Raw genomic sequence first — 16891 nt, 5'->3', positions numbered from 1 at the left:
GCCAAAATGGAAGCCATTTTCATGGTCTCAAAAATGCCTCCTAAAGGCCTGCAGTTTAAAGTACAGTTATAAAGACTTTTCTGTCTGCCTTCTTTTAGTCAATATAATAGTTCTGAGAAAAAAAAAAAGTTCCGGCAGTTAAATACTGTGTTGAATATATTGGTAATTTGTAACTTTGTATTGCTGAGAAATATTTCATTACATAGGATACAATACAATTTGTGTATCCTTTATCAGTTAAAGGGCATTTGAGTTGCTTCTAAGCTATTATGAACAAAGCTCATATGAAGTATATGTAAGTATGAATCTTTGGGTAGATATATGTTTTTATTGCTCTTGGATACATAGCTATGAATAGAATTGCTAGCTGATATGGCAAGTACATGCTTAACTTTATAAAAACCTGCCAAACTATTCTGCAAAATGGCTGTGCTATTTTGCATTCCCCTTGGCATTGAATGAATGTTAAAGCTGCTCCATATCCTTGTCAATGCACAGTATTACAGTCTTTTTAATTTCAGCCATACTAGTGGGTGTGTAGTAGTACCTCATTGTGGATTTAATTTGCATTTTCCCAAGATTAATGATGTTGAGCAGTATTTCATGTGCTTAACTGTGTATCTTCCTCGGTAAAGTGTCTCTTTAATTGATTTGCACATTTTAATAGGATTATACATCTTCTTATTGAATTATAAGAGTTCTTCATATCTTCTAAATAACAGCTCTCTATCAGATAATTGTTTTGCAAATATTCAGTCTTTAGCTTGTTATTCCATTTTCTCAAGGATTTTTTGAACAAATGTTTTAAATTTTGATGCAGTTTAATTTATCATGTCTTTCTCTTATATTTCTTGCTTTTGTCTTAAAAGATCTTTGATTAACCCATGGTCGTAAAGATTTTTGCCTGTTTTCTAGAAATTTTATGGTTTAAATTGTTGCATTTAGATCTATGATCAATCTTGAAGTAATTTTTGTATATACTGTGGGACAAAGGTCAAGTGTTCTTACTCTTTCTTTTTTTAACGTGGTTATTCAATGGTCTCAGCACCATTTGTTGAAAAGACTACAATTTCCCCCCACTGAATTATTCTGATGCATTTGTCAAAAATCAATTGTTCATGTCTGTGCAGGTCGATATTAGAACTCTCTTTTCTGGGAACCCTGGGTGGCGCAGCGGTTTAGCACCTGCCTTTGGCCCAGGGCACAATCCTGGAGACCCAGGATCAAATCCCACGTCGGGCTCCCGGTGCATGGAGCCTGCTTCTCCCTCTGCCTATGTCTCTGCGTCTCTCTTTCTCTGTGCGACTATCATTTAAAAAAAAAAAAAAAAAGAACTCTCTTTTCTGTTCCATTAATCTATATTTCTAGCCATACCTAAGCCAGACTGCTGTGATTAGTGTAGCTTTGAGGCAGTAAGTTCTTCAACTTTGTTCTTCTTAAAAAATACTAATTTCTACAAAAAATCTTGCTGAGATTTTCAGTGAGATTGCCCTTAGTCTGCAGACTTGGAGGAAACTGGAATTTTAACAATACTGAGTATTCTGATCCATGAACATGGTCTATTGCTTCATTCATTTAGGTAGTCTTTATTTTCTTTCAGAAATATTTTGCTTAAGTTGTCAACATATCATGTCAGGTTATCCTTAAGTATTTCATTCTTCCGATGCTATCATAAATGTTATTTTTAATCTGAATTTTCAATCACTTATTGTTGCTAATAAACAGAATAGAACTGATTTCTGTACATCAACTTATGCCCTGTAACCCTATTTGATTTACTTGTTTTAGTAGCATATTTTGTAGATTTCTTAGGACTTTCTACAAAGATGACCATCTTGTCTGTGAATAGAGTTTTATTTCTTTTCAATCTATGTGTTTTCCAGTTCTTATTCTTTCTTCACTGACCTACCTATGAACCCCTGGACAACACTGAATAGAAGTGGTGGAAGTGGACACACTTACATTGTTCTTACACTTAAGAGAAAGCATTTGGTCTCTTATCATTAAATACGATATTAGCTATAGGTTTTACTTAGATGCTATTTATCACATTTAAGAAATTCCCTTATATTTCAAGTTTCCTGAGAGCTTTTCAGTCTCCATCTACTGGGATGAGCATATGATGTAAGATTTTTTTCTCCATTCTTCTGTCAGTATGGAAAATTCCATTAAGTTGAATTTAAAACATTAAATCAAACATGGATTCCAAAAATAAATGCCATTTAGCTATAATGTATTATCCTTTTTATATATTCCTGACTTCAATCTGTTAAATTATTGTTAAAGACTTCTATATCTATGTTCATGAGCAATATTGGTTTGTAATGATTTTTGTTTTAATGTCTTTTTCTGACATCACTATGATGGTAATTCTGGCCTTATAAATGTAGAGATGTGTTCTCTCTTCAATGTTCTGGAAAAGGTTATATAGAAGTCGTGTTATTTCACCCTCTTATGCCTGGTGAGATTCACCAATGAAACAAACTGGAACTGGAATTTTCTTTGCTGGAAAGCTTAAACTCTAAATCCATCTTCATATGTACATGTACACATATGCATACACACACTATTTTTTCTTGAGTGAGCTTTGGTACTTTGTCATAGTATTGTCTTCTAAGAAAGTTAACCATTTATTCTAAGTTGTATTTACCAACATAAAGTTCTTCATAATATTGGCCAGTGCTTATAATATATATTAGGTCTATAATGATGTCCTCACTTTTATTCTAACTTGTATCATTAATTACCCCGAAATTTATAGACATTTTATCTTCCACGTCTTCTCTAAGTCAAGAATTCAAGAGATGTTTGAGTAGGCAGTTCTGGCTCGGTGCTTCTCACTAAGTTCAATCAAATGTTGACTGGGGCTGCAGTCATCTGAAGGCTTTATTGAGGCTGGAAGATCTCCTTCTAAGGTGCCGCCCTCACATGGCTGGCAAGTTGCTGTTGGCTGTTGGCAGGCTTACGTTCTTCCTCCATAAGGCTGTTTGAATGTCTTCTCAACATGGCAGCTAGATTTCTCTAGAGCTGGTGATCCAGAAGACCAAAGTAGAAGCCACATGCCTTTTATAGTCTAGCCTCAGAAGTCATATATCACTATTTCCTCGATACTCCAATCATCAAGGCTAGTCAAGAGTCAACGTGGTAGAGGACAGAACAAGAGAAGCAAAACCAGAAAAAGAGGATCATCAGGGGATCATTTGATGGATGCTATGTAGAAAAATGGTAACATGATAGAACCTGACTTGGGGTTTGGACAACATACATAGCATAATATAAGAAGAATTCATTCACTTAAAGAGTGATTTTCAAATTGAGACTTGATAAGAGGGAATCATCCAAGTAAAGATCATATGATTTTTTTTTTGGAGGAGGGTACAAGACAGAGAATGGTACAAATAAAGGATAATAATTTGAACATATTACATTTGATGTGCTATGTGAAATTTAATTAAAGCTGAAAGCCACATGAAGATCTCAAGTAGGAAGTTGAGTAACTCTCAAGCTTGGACATGAGAGGACAAAGCTTAAAGTAATAAAAGGAAACAGAAAATAGCCCAGAAAAGCTTAAAAAAAAAAAAGGCCATTGTTTACCAATAAATTGGTAATCTGGAAGACTAAATTGTGGAAATTGTTAGAATGTACTAACAAAAATGTAAAAAGATGGATATCCTGAGAGAAAATACGATGTTAGAGGATATGGCCAAGGCATCTAATCCCCCATTAATACTGGTTTAAGAAGATAAGATCAAGGCATTGAATAATAAATACAGAAAATAATAAGATAATAACAGAAAATTTCCCAAACTCAAGTGTTCAGATTGAGTTCCAAGCAAAACAAACAAACAAACAAACAGATTTAGTTATAGTCTGACAAAAATTTCAAAAACCAAATTAAGAGGGGAAAAAAATCCAAAACAGAAAGCCATAAAGGACTACAAATCAGATTAATATAAAATCTCTCTTTACCAAATGCAGATACTAAAAGATAATGGAAAATATCTTCATAATACTGAAAGAAAAGTATTTTGAACTCAAATACTATACCTACTTATATTTGAGGGCCAAAGAATACATTTTCAGACATGCAAGCATGCTGGCAGCTATGTATGACCTAGAGGAAATCAAGAAGGCTAGAAATAAGTCAAATTCCATTAGAACTTTTATGCCTTAAAAGTGACACAGATCAAATGACATAAAATTGCATTTCATTTTCTATCAATTCAGTCATACCACTTAATTCTAGATTGAATAATATTTTCATAACCATAACATTGTAAATATTACTTGTTGGTTTTAATCTTTTGAATTAACTTATAGAAAGACTACCTAAGCAACTGTAACCACAGAATAAAAAGTAAATGTCATAAACTCTTGCAAAAGTTTTTAACTAAAAAAACCCCTAAGGGGTGAAAGTTTTATAATAAGCAACCATTAAATTTTGATCTAAAACTGAAAAATCAAGAGATGGAGAAAAGATTTATATTGATACTTCCAAAAGAACTAAAAGGAGAAACCACTAACAATGGTTTCCATTTACAGATTATAAGATCCTGTGCCTTTGTTAGAAATGGCTATAAAATCGACTCAGTTTTTAAACAATCTACATGAAGGAATCAGAGTTTCCAAGATCTATAAAGAACTTATTAAACTCAATAGCAAAGAAACAAACAATCCAATCATGAAATGGGCAAAAGACATGAACAGAAATCTCACAGAGGAAGACATAGACATGGCCAACAAGCACATGAGAAAATGCTCCACATCACTTGCCATCAGGGAAATACAAATCAAAACCACAATGAGATACCACCTCACACCAGTGAGAATGGGGAAAATTAACAAGGCAGGAAACCACAAATGTTGGAGAGGATGCGGAGAAAAGGGAACCCTCTTACACTGTTGGTGGGAATGTGAACTGGTGCAGCCACTCTGGAAAACTGTGTGGAGGTTCCTCAAAGAGTTAAAAATAGACCTGCCCTACGACCCAGCAATTGCACTGCTGGGGATTTACCCCAAAGATACAGATGCAATGAAATGACGGGACACCTGCACCCCAATGTTTCTAGCAGCAATGTCCACAATAGCCAAACTGTGGAAGGAGCCTCGGTGTCCATCGAAAGATGAATGGATAAAGAAGATGTGGTTTATGTATACAATGGAATATTACTCAGCCATTAGAAACGACAAATACCCACCATTTGCTTCAACGTGGATGGAACTGGAGGGTATTATGCTGAGTGAAATAAGTCAATCGGAGAAGGACAAACATTATATGTTCTCATTCATTTGGGGAATATAAATAATAGTGAAAGGGAATAGAGGGGAAGGGAGAAGAAATGGGTAGGAAATATCAGAAAGAGAGACAGAACATGGAAGACTCCTAACTCTGGGAAACGAACTAGGGGTAATGGAAGGGGAGGAGGGCGGGGGGTGGGGGTGAATGGGTGGCGGGCACTGAGGGGGGCACTTGACGGGATGAGCACTGGGTGTTACTCTGTATGTTGGCAAATTGAACACCAATAAAAATAAATTTATTATTAAAAAAAGAAGGAATCAGAGTTTTCAGAAGAAAATAATAATCACTAAGATTTCACCAAATTTTTATTTTTTCTAGGCATTCATTATATGTTTTAACTCATTTAATACGCCTCTCAAATGTATAGGGAAGGTACTACTATGACACCCATTTTATAAATGAAGAAACTACAGCACAGGGAGATTTAAACACTTCCATAAACTCATCTAAATGGTTAAGGCAGAATCTGAATCCCTTAGGTCTGGCTTCCTGTGAAAAAAGGTAGTTACTAGAGAAAGACAATTATCCATAGTACTAAGTGCATAAAGAAATATCAGTGAATACATTAAATAATATTTTATAACTTGTAACAGAATCAGCTGTATGGTTGTACCTATTCTCTGGCTATACTATAATTCAAACACATTTTTCCTTTTGTCCACAGAGATATAACAGAAGAAATTAGTCAAATGTCTACATTTGGGACTTCTCTGGCAAAACAACATCACAGAAAACTAAATTATACATCCATAAATAAATGGAAGGTAGTTTGTATTGTATAACTTTTAATTAGTCTCCCAATATCTAGAGATTGCTACTTTCTTTCCATAGATAACAACCAGTATTTTTTATCTCTTTCAAACTAATTATTTTTTCTAATGACTTTATAATTTCAAGTTTAAAAGTATTTTTTCCACAACCTTACGTGGACCAACAGACACATAAGGCTCTTTTAAGGATCTCCAAGATAAGCATCATTTAGTATGTTCTGATATAAAAATGAATTTTAAGTAGATAAACCTGCTGATTCAAATGAACCGAATCTGGACTATTTTTTACACAATGCAGGATATGACAATAAGAATAGAACTTTTTTCTAACTTTTTAACTATATTACATTTGGCAAGTTACATTCTACCAACCACCAAAAAGATTATAGGTTTTTAAATAACTTACAACATTTTCTCTTTAGGTTTTCACCAGGTAATGTTGAAATATTCAATAAATATGCTCCAATAAAAACGTTTTAAATGAAATTAAAAGGAGAGCAGTAAATCCGTTATGTTATGCAATATGTATTATATAGCATGAGTTCATTTGGACACCAGCTGGATTGACAAAGTACTCAAATCATAATTGCCTGGAGCATGGTACCAAACCTTGGTCAAAGCTGTGAGGTGTACCAACCAGGGATAAATGATGTTTTGTATATATGTGTCCATGAACTGCTTCATAGCAAGACAGACTAGTCTGTCAAAACTATTTGGTAACAATCATTGGATTTATTCCTTCTACCTGGATTTGATGGAATCTGGGAGAGGGGGGTTAATGATCTCAGTGAGAAATCCCTGCCATATACAGACTTTGGACTTCTTGGTACCAATGCTTCATGCACATGCCCGAGGTAGCTTAGCATCTGGAGACCAACAAGTCCTGTGAGTCCCAGTAGAGGGATGATGAAGAAGACTGTGTCTGAGCTCAGCATGCCCACCCTGTTAATGCTTATCTTTCTCTTGCTGCTGCTGGTGCGTTGCATCATTTCTGACTACAAACTGAGTCCTGTGAGTCCTTTCCTAATCAATTATGTAAAGTAATTACATGATGTAAGTGTAATACTTACCACAAGTACTTAGTTTTAAATGACATCAGTAAAATGAAGGAAATAATAATAATTTCCTGATACTTTGAGTCAGGCTAAGACTTTCAATCCCCCAGGAACGTCACCTGGTTTGAGCTGAACCCACTTCTTACCTCATATAAAGGATGTACAGTTGAAACTGTACTGTTGGATGTACATATATAACTGTTGGATGTACATATATAACCCTTGAAAGTTATCACAAAGTACCTGTAATTTCTCTAGTGTGTTAAAAATGCCATATTAATGGGGTCTTTGTTAGTAGTATTAGTTCATAAACTCAAGTATTGTAATTTAAAGTTCAATAAAATAAAGCAGACTGAAGTCAGATGGAAAATGATTCTCTGTAGGTGTGGATGAAGTTGCAGAACTTCAGTGTCTGACTCTGATTCATATTCAAATGCTGGCACCAATTTCATATACATTTCTAGGAAATAAGTAAAAATCTTGACCTCTAATACTTCAGTATAATAATCACCACCCACATCTGTTTCATTTTTCTCATCACTTCTAGCTTCCTATCTGTCTCCTAACTTGGATCTTTAGATCCATGGCTTCCCATCCCTCCCAGATCTGTGCTTAGTAGTTAGGAAAAATCAAACTAAATTTACTAATTTTTCAGATATCCCTTTTTGAAAATAAATTTCAGTATCCACTAAGTGTGATAGCTAAGTCACCAATTAATAAGAAATATAAAACCATATATATTTTAAATTCTCAGTTTTAAAAAGTTAATTAAAAACACAGGTCTAGTTTTGGGATCCTGTTTTTGTATTAATATTTTATGAAGAACTACCACCTAAAATATATTCAGAGGACTCAAATATTATTTTTAATAAGTTAAAATTGAGAAAAGGCTTTCTTATATTCAATTAATTAAGACCCTGGGTTAAATAACTTGGGGGGGCTAAAGATCCCATTTCAATAATCAAAATTTGTGCAAAGTGAATGAGGAAATAAGTGAATGCCTGTAAAAGATAAAAGTAATATCCTATAACCTCAAGGTCAAAAAAGTAGTATGAATGATGAGTGCTACCTGGAAGAAGAGATTGCTAGGGGATATGGGGGCTGAAGGAGGACTTCTTGGAGGATAAAGAAGCTGAAATACAGTCCTCAAGGTAACTAGGTTCTAAACAGAAGACAGTATTTTATTTTATTTTATTATTTTTTAATGTATACTTTTTGTTGGAGTTTGATTTGCCAACATATAGTATAACACTCAGTGCAGAAGATAGTATTTAAACAGAAGAAATGACAGGGAGGAAAAGGCACAATAATAAAACAGTAATTCCCAAGTCAGGTTTGAAGGAATATGACTACAACAGTGTGACTATAACAAAACATGAATACAGAGAGGGGTAAGTGATGGGAATGGGTGATGAAATATTTTAATAGCAAGATAAAGAGCTTAGGTTCTGTATAGAATGGAGAGCCATGGAAGATCTCAGAAGAGGAGAGGCACATTACACACGCACAATTATTACTTCTACCCTCAGGTTGAGATCCTCCAGGACCAGAATGACATAGAATGAGTTCATTCCTTTTTCCATTGTAGACCTTCCTGCATTTGAAAATTGCTATTATTTCCTCCCATTTGGAGGAAGGATGAGGAGAGCAGATTGAAGGGAGAGGCTGAAATCAGGAGATCGATCCTTAAGAGGCCATTTGTAATTTACATGAGGCTTGAAAGAAAAGGATGGCTATGATTTCATGTAACTATAAACTTCCTCGCTACCAAAAAATATTCTTATAAAAAAAGGAAAGAAAAATGTTCTTACAAGCTGAATGTATATCTTACTTATTTCAATTTTAAACTTCAAAGCCTGATAGGCAGCTTTAAAACCAAGTTCTTTACTGAGAGAGGAAAGTGCTGTCTTTTCTTGAGAAAAACAAGAAAGACAATCCCATTTCCTGAGGTAGCCCACCCACACGGGTCTCTAAGAGAGCATCAGATGGCTTTTCCTGTGCAATTTCCAATTATTTCACATACTTCTCTCAGGATTGTGAGTAGTCTTGAAGCATCAACATAGCATCCATAAAAGTCATTGATGTTGTATTCCTTAAACATTTCCTTCAGCATAAAAGGGTATTTTCCAACTGAAAAAGTCTAAAATCTAAAACTTAAACCCATGTTTGTGCAACAAAAAAACATGCTGCAATAAAATTATCATGTGACCCTCTTTACAGCAATATTAACTCATTGACATTTTCAGGATTTTTGGTTATCACATTCTGATAACATTAAAACATTTTGATAATTACCCACACTATATAACATCCCCTATGTGTTCCTTCATAGGATTGATGGAAAAGTATTAAGACATAAGCAACACTATATTTAAAAATAAATGCCCTATGACCAAATAAAATGGATTTCACACCGTGACCTTAGTTGGCTCAGAACTACTTTCTTATCTATTTTCTAAGCTACAGTTTTCAGAACCCCCAGGACAGGATATATACATTTCAAGGTTCAAAAGAAGGTACCCTTTGTTCTATTAAATTGTCAAAGTTACAGTTGACCAAAGATTAGTCCTACAAAGTCTATAAAGAGATTTTAAAAATGCATTTATTAACCTCAAGTAATTAAGCCAATTTATCTAAAAACATGTATCACTGGATATACATACAATCATTTCAATTTCAATTTACTGTGTAACTGGTTTTAGTGAAAGGATTTAGAGTCTAAATTTAATTTGTTGAGGACTTTAGAACTTTTATGCTGTTAGGCACACTAACATAGCTCAGTAATTAACCATATTGATACTGTACACTGTACACTTCATATCTTCATGTCATTCTGAAATAGCATAATTTTTGGTCCTAAATTATATTTGCATAAACTAATAACAATAAAGAAGGAAAGATTAAGAACTAAGAGCAAATGTTGAGTATTCAGATAAAATCTTCATTGTAATTACATACATCTAGAAAACTAAAATTCAACAAAATTATAAGTAATGAAATTACACATATCTGGAGCCACATATTTACCTGACATTGCCCTTGGTGTTTCTGAGAACTGTTGCAGCAAAATTCTGTGTGACACCCACCAAGCTGATTCCATCCACCTCCACAATCTGGTCATTAACTTGTATTCTTTGGGAAAAAGGGAAAAATTACCCACAATTAACTTTTTTGATAGTACATTACCATTTCCAACACATAAGTTGACAAAATACTTGATTTTTATGATACTTTTACTGACCCAAAATTTGTCTTTTATCCACAAGCTCCTGATTTTAGGCAAATGCATAATGTTTTTTAAAAGATTGTTTTGATAATGGTCTCATTCATTTGGGGGATATAAAAAGTAGTGAAAGGGAATAAAGGGAAAGGAGAGAAAATTAGGAAAATATCAGTGAGGGTGACAAAACATGAGACACCTAATTCTGGGAAATGAACAAGGGGTAGTGGTAGGGGAGGTGGGTGGGGGGTTGGGGTGACTGGGTGATGGGCACTGAGGGGGACACTTGGTGGGATGAGCACTGGGTGTTATGCTATATGTTGGCAAATTGAACTCCAATAAAAGAAATTAAAAAATAAATGAATAAAAATAAAATCTTAAAAAGTGGGTAAAATGGGAAAAAAATAAAAGATCGTTTTGAAAAACAGAGATAAGCAATACTAAATGGAGAGATTTGGTTTGCCCAATATTTATATTCCTATTACAAAGGTAGGAACTGCTAACTGCTAAAAGAACTGCTAACTGCTAATGTATGACAAGCTTACATCATTTTTTGTCCTTAATAAATCACATAAAACATAACAAATCCAGCTGAAACCTGCTGTGGGCCTCTTCCCTAGCCCTGCCTTCCACCTCTACTCTTCAAGGAGAAAACATCACCAGGAATTGCAGAGAACCCTTCCTATTCAAGTTATAAGCTTGGAATTTTTAATGCTCATAACTAACTGTATGTATGTTTGCACAGACATGTATATATAAATGCATATATTTATTTATGTTTAGGGGCTACATGCAGTATTGGTGTTGTTTACTCTATAATGCTTTTAGGGATCCCTGGGTGGCGCAGCGGTTTGGCGCCTGCCTTTGGCCCAGGGTGCGATCCTGGAGACCCGGGATCGAATCCCACGTCGGGCTCCCAAGCATGGAGCCTGCTTCTCCCTCTGCCTGTGTCTCTGCCTCTCTCTCTCTCTCTGTGACTATCATAAATAAATAAAAATTTAAAAAATATATATATATAATGCTTTTAAATTTATATACATGTTTTATATATACCATTTTTTTTATGTCTCGAAAGGAAGTATTTCTTTCTTTTTATTTTCTCAAGTACTTTAAAGTATTTCAATCATGGAGAAATGCAGAGGGAATTAGGTAATAAATACCCATGTACCAAACATCCAACTTTATCAAATCTCAGCACCGTGCAATACTGGAGTGAGATTTTTTTTTTTCTAAAGAAATGTATTCCAGAAAAGCTAAGGCCCTTTATTATTCATCTCTAATTCTCGTCCCTTCACTGCTTTTATAGAGGTAGCCATCATACTAATTTTGGTGCTCAATCTTACTATGGATGTTTTGAAGTAGAAATAATATGTATACATGAATATACACAATATACGTGTACATTTGCCATTTTCAAACATTATGAAGGATGCCTCTCATTCTGCAATTTAGTTTGCTTCACTCAATGTTATGTATGAGATTTAACTACACATATAAATACCACTTGACAAACTCATTTTAACAACCCTGTACATACATCTTTTATGAATATATCAAAATATATTCATCCATTATTTGCAGACAGACAATTGCATTGTTTTCCATTTTAGCCATTATGAGTTCTGCTTGTACACGTCTACTTATGCACATGTGTGGGTTTCTGCATGATATATACCTAGAAATAAAATTCCTGAATCAAAGAACATATGCTTTTTCAACTTAAACAGACAAATTTTATTTCAAAATGCTTATGCCAATGCATATTCTCAACAGCACTCTTTGGAAGGTTCTGACTTTCCACGTTCTCACTAATACTTGGTATATTCTGATCCTTTAAATACTGGTGATCTTATAAGTGTAAAAAGACATCACACTGTGATTTTAATTGCATTTGCCTGATTACTAGACTGGTTGAACATTTATTCATATCTTTTTAAGTCATTCATTCACTTGTGCAAACTGTTAAATCATGTCTTTTACCCATTTTTTGTTGATGTTGTTGGATTAGGTGTCTTTTTTCTTACCAATTTACTGAAGATGTCCTTATATATCCTGTATATTAACACTTTCTCAATTAAATATGTTGCAGATACCTTTGGCCCAACTGTGGCTTATCTTTTCACATTTCTTTGAACAATGGTGATTTTGAGGAAAACAATTTTTAAAAATATAATCACGTTTGTAATTTCAGTTTTGTATCAGGTAGTTCTGTGTTTTGTTTCAGGAACCCCTTTCTGCCTCAAGGTTATAATAACATTCTGTATTTTCTTCTAAAAGTTTTAAAATTTTGCCATCCTACATTTAGGTAGTTATCTACTTGGAAGTTATTTTTTATTATATATAGTATGTGTTAGTAATCTATTTTTATGTTTTCCAAGTGTTATAAACGATTGGCTTAATAACATTTAATAAGAGTTCATGTTTTCTCCGATGATTTGTTTAGCTGCATCTGTCAGGGTTTCAAATGTCCATCAACATGTTTTGGTTTTTCTATTCGTTTCTACTTGTCTGTCTGTTTATCTCTGCACGCTCCATTGCTTCATAATTAGTTTTGACATTTTATAGGATAATTCCCTCCATCTTGTTCATTGTCCTCAAATTTTTCTGAGCTATTCTTGAGCTTTTCATCTTCATAATTAGTTTTGGACTTACTTGCCAAGTTCTATAAAAACATTCATTGAGATTTTAATAAAATCTTACTGATTCTTAAATTACTTTGGGGAAAACTGACATCTTTATCATACTGATGCTTCCCATCAATAAAACTTATGCCATTGGAATTACTCTGGACAAGTGTTGAGTATATCACATGTTGTTGCCCTGTGTTAAGAAAAGTCATTTAAAGTTTGAAAATAATAAAAAAATAAAAATAAAAAAAATAAAGTTTGAAAATAAGAACTAAAAGGAGAGCAACTGATTTTTTTTCAAGATGATATAGGTGCATTATTTAACAGGTCCAGCCAAGGATAATTTGGGGGAATGTATTTTTAATTGATCCACTGTTTAAAATTGATTAAAATCCTGGATATACTTAAGTTCGCATTAATTTATAGATGTTTTTTGGTCCTGAATAAATTCAGATACTATTCTTCTGTTAGAAAAGATAATCTCATAGGCCATGGTTTATTTCCCTGTAGAATATTAACTAGTTTTATATCTAACTTAGTGATGTTATTCTAAGACTACTTTAATAACTTGCTTTTAACATACTTCTAAAATGTCCTTTGAGTCAGTTACCACATCTCAGTTACCACATCTCATACCACAATTCTCTCATTAACTAGTGAGTTAAGTAAAGTCTAATCCGTGTTCATTTTATAGGTATATTAGACTGCAACAGCTTTGGAACTTCCACCAAGATGCCAGAATGGATTCACAAAGCCAAACTCAACTGTTACCACAGAAATACACATTGTGGTCTATCTAAGCCCAGGCATAATTGCTTGGTCCCCAGACTGCTTCTAAAGCAGTAATAGAACACTATCTTTGTTAACGTGTTTTTTTTTCCTAATGTAGTACTTTTGAATTTTTTTCTGGTCCTGGCCATTTTTGGTTCTGGATCTAGTTTGCTCTAAACAACAATGATAAATAATTCCCCCCTGGTAGCAAAAATGAGTAGGAGTGTAATTTTATAATCTGACCATTTGAGACTGCTACTGGGATTATGGGGATCTGTTATCTCTCATGTGAGAGATGATAAAAATTTTGAGTTGCTATCCTTAATTTTTTGGTCTACTTTGGGCTAAAACTATTTCATAAAAAAATTCATAAATGCTAGAAGGAAAATAGCCCTGTGAAATCTTGGCTGGTGAATTTTTGTGTTTCTTTGAATACTTAAAGCTGTTTCTGAGTGACAAATTCTCTGTGTTGCTGTAATTGAGAAAAGCCGTTCTCTCTCACTGTGTGAGCATAAAATATATTCCTAACATAGAAGGGTACTAATAAATTAAATTATAAAGTCTTGGAAGTTAAAGGAGTGATAATCTGGTTCACAGAGAATAGTAATCACTTTCATAAATCTTATATTCTAATATACAATGAAAACTTTAAATGTGCTAGACATTTAAGAAAAAATCCTTCTTAGAGATTCTGCTAGAAACTCAGAAATATTTTTATAAAAAGCCCCGTTCACATAATAAAAGTGAATCTTTATACAAATAAGACTAATTTAATAATTATGGTTTAAAATACATAGCTATGTTTTCTCCATGATTTTGTAAAGGTGTGGGTTTGTATTTTCCAAATGAAGAGACTGGCTAATCTGAACTTCCTAATATTCTGATATGGATATTAATCAGATTAACAGTGTCTCTACATAAAGCTTAAAAAGTGTAAGAAAATTAAATTGTGTTTAACTAAACTGAGTCATAATTCTGACAAACTTTTATATCAATAGTTTTATAGACTGTCAGCTTAACACATGATTTCCAAGACTCTTAGTTTTATCTCTAAAACCTTGGTCATAAAGCATAGCTTTTAATGTATGTAACTCTGCTTATGTTAAAATGTTTCAAAGTTACACAAAATAAAATGTTATGAAGTTACTCTAACTTTGCATCATGTTAAGGAATGTGTATATATTTGCACTTTAAAGAGATGTAAAAATAGTATTACTAATCTGGTATTACTTGTGTGTGATAGACAATTATCAAGTCCCTATCTACCCTACCAGAAGTTGGGTAAGTAAACTGTAAATTAAATGTAACATGGATAATTGAGACTATGCTAGAAGCAACAGTGACAAAAAAAAAAAAAAAATAGAACTGTGTAGGTGAGGTAATGGGATTTTTTTTTTTTTTTTTTTTTTTTGAGAGAGAGAGAGAGAAAGGATATAGTTGTTTAGGCTGCATTATCAGCCTGGTGGATGGAACGAATGAAGATGGTCAAAATGTACAAACCTCCAGCTACAAAATAAGTAAGTCATGGGGATGTAATCTACAACATGGCAACTATGGTTAATAATACTGTTATTGTAGGGCAACCCGGGTGGGTCAGCGGTTTAGCTCTGCCTTTGGCCCAGGGCATGATCCTGGAGACCCAGGATCAAGTCCCACATTGGGCTCCCTGCATGGAGCCTGCTCTCTCTGCCTGTGTCTCTGGCCCTTCCTCTCTTTCTCTCTCTGTCTCTCTCTCTGTGTCTCTCATTAATAAATAAATAAAATCTAAAAAAAAAATACTGTATTGTATATTTGCAAGATGCTATATAAGTGTACCTTAAAAGTCTTCATTACAAGAAAAAAAGAAAAAAATTATAACTATTTATGGTGTGAATGTTAATTAGACTTACGTAGTGATCATTTCACAATGTATACAAATCAGTCTGTTGTACATCTGAAACTAATATGTCAATTATACCTTAAGAGAAAAAAAACTGGGCAAAGGATCTGAATAGGCGCTTCACCAAAGAAGATACCCAAATGGCCAAGAAGCACATGGAAAAGATGCGCAACATCAACAGCCATCAGGGAAATGCAAATCAAAACTAAAATAAGCTACCTCTTCATATGCACTCGGAGATGGTTTGATCAAAAGAAAGATAATAAGTGTTCATGAGGATGTGGAAAAATTGTAAGGCTCATCATTTTGGGAGGCAATATAATACAGTGTAGCTACTTTGGAAAACCATCCAGCAGTTCCTCAAAAGGTTAAACACAGAGTTACCACATGACCCAGAAATTCCACTGCTAGGTATATACTAAGAAAAATGAAAACAGGTCCACACAAAAATTTGTACATGAGCAGCATTATTCATAATAGCCCCAAAGTAGAAAGAACCCAAATATCCATCAACTGATGTTAGAATAAACAAAATGAGTTATAGCCATTCAACATAATATATTTGGAAATAAAAAGGAATGTAATGTGACACATGCTACAACATGGATGAACCTTGAAAGCATTATGCTAGTGAAAAAAAGTCACAAAAGACCATATATTTTGTGATTCTGTTTATATGAAATGTCCAGAAAAGACAAATCTCTACAGACAGAAAGTAGATTAGTACCTAAAGCCAGGGAAAGAGGGAGGAGCTGGGAGAAAAGGAAAATAATTGTTAATGGATATGGAGTTTCTTTCTGGAGTGGTCAGAATGTGCTCAAATTAATTGAGGTAACAGTTACACACGTCTTGAATATTCTGAAAACCACTGAATTCTATAATTAAATAAGTGAACTGTATGGCATGTGAATTATATCTAAATAAAAATGTTAAAAATTCATCTTAAAGAACAATTTTATCCAAAACACCACTAGCTTCATCATTCCCATAAAATAATACTTAGTATAGCTATCAAGTTTCTTCAGAATTGGGTCTTAACCTAATTCTGACATTTTAATCCCACACTATCTTTCCTGACATTTAAACTTCTATCATTTGTGCCCCATACCTCCACCCTTCACAAGGGTGCACAAGACTGGAGTACTGTATCCATAAGAAATGGAAACAGTGCTCAAGTTGAAGAATCTTTGGTTGGCTACTGTGCTAGAGGGTAGGTTCCTTAAATATTAATAAATGGATTAAATAATATAGATTTTCACCTCTGTGTTCT

At 33.8% G+C, this 16891-nt stretch overlaps 1 protein-coding gene across 14 annotated transcripts in view; it reads right to left on the bottom strand.

The window, feature by feature from the left end:
- The window catches only part of PPP1R9A (protein phosphatase 1 regulatory subunit 9A), a 315876-nt gene that overhangs the window by 111998 nt on the left and 186987 nt on the right, over nucleotides 1-16891 (bottom strand). For all 14 annotated transcript variants that reach the window (XM_041728258.1, XM_041728260.1, XM_041728266.1 and 11 more), the window contains exon 6: nucleotides 10152-10256. In XM_041728258.1, the coding sequence (XP_041584192.1) occupies nucleotides 10152-10256 (105 nt within the window). The remainder of the gene's footprint in view (nucleotides 1-10151; nucleotides 10257-16891) is intronic.

The sequence above is a fragment of the Vulpes lagopus genome, chromosome 13 (genome assembly GCF_018345385.1).
Source record: "Vulpes lagopus strain Blue_001 chromosome 13, ASM1834538v1, whole genome shotgun sequence".
Classification (NCBI taxonomy): domain Eukaryota; kingdom Metazoa; phylum Chordata; class Mammalia; order Carnivora; family Canidae; genus Vulpes; species Vulpes lagopus.
The sequence above is the reverse complement of the archived record's forward strand: the minus strand, read 5'-3'. Positions and strand labels throughout refer to the sequence as shown.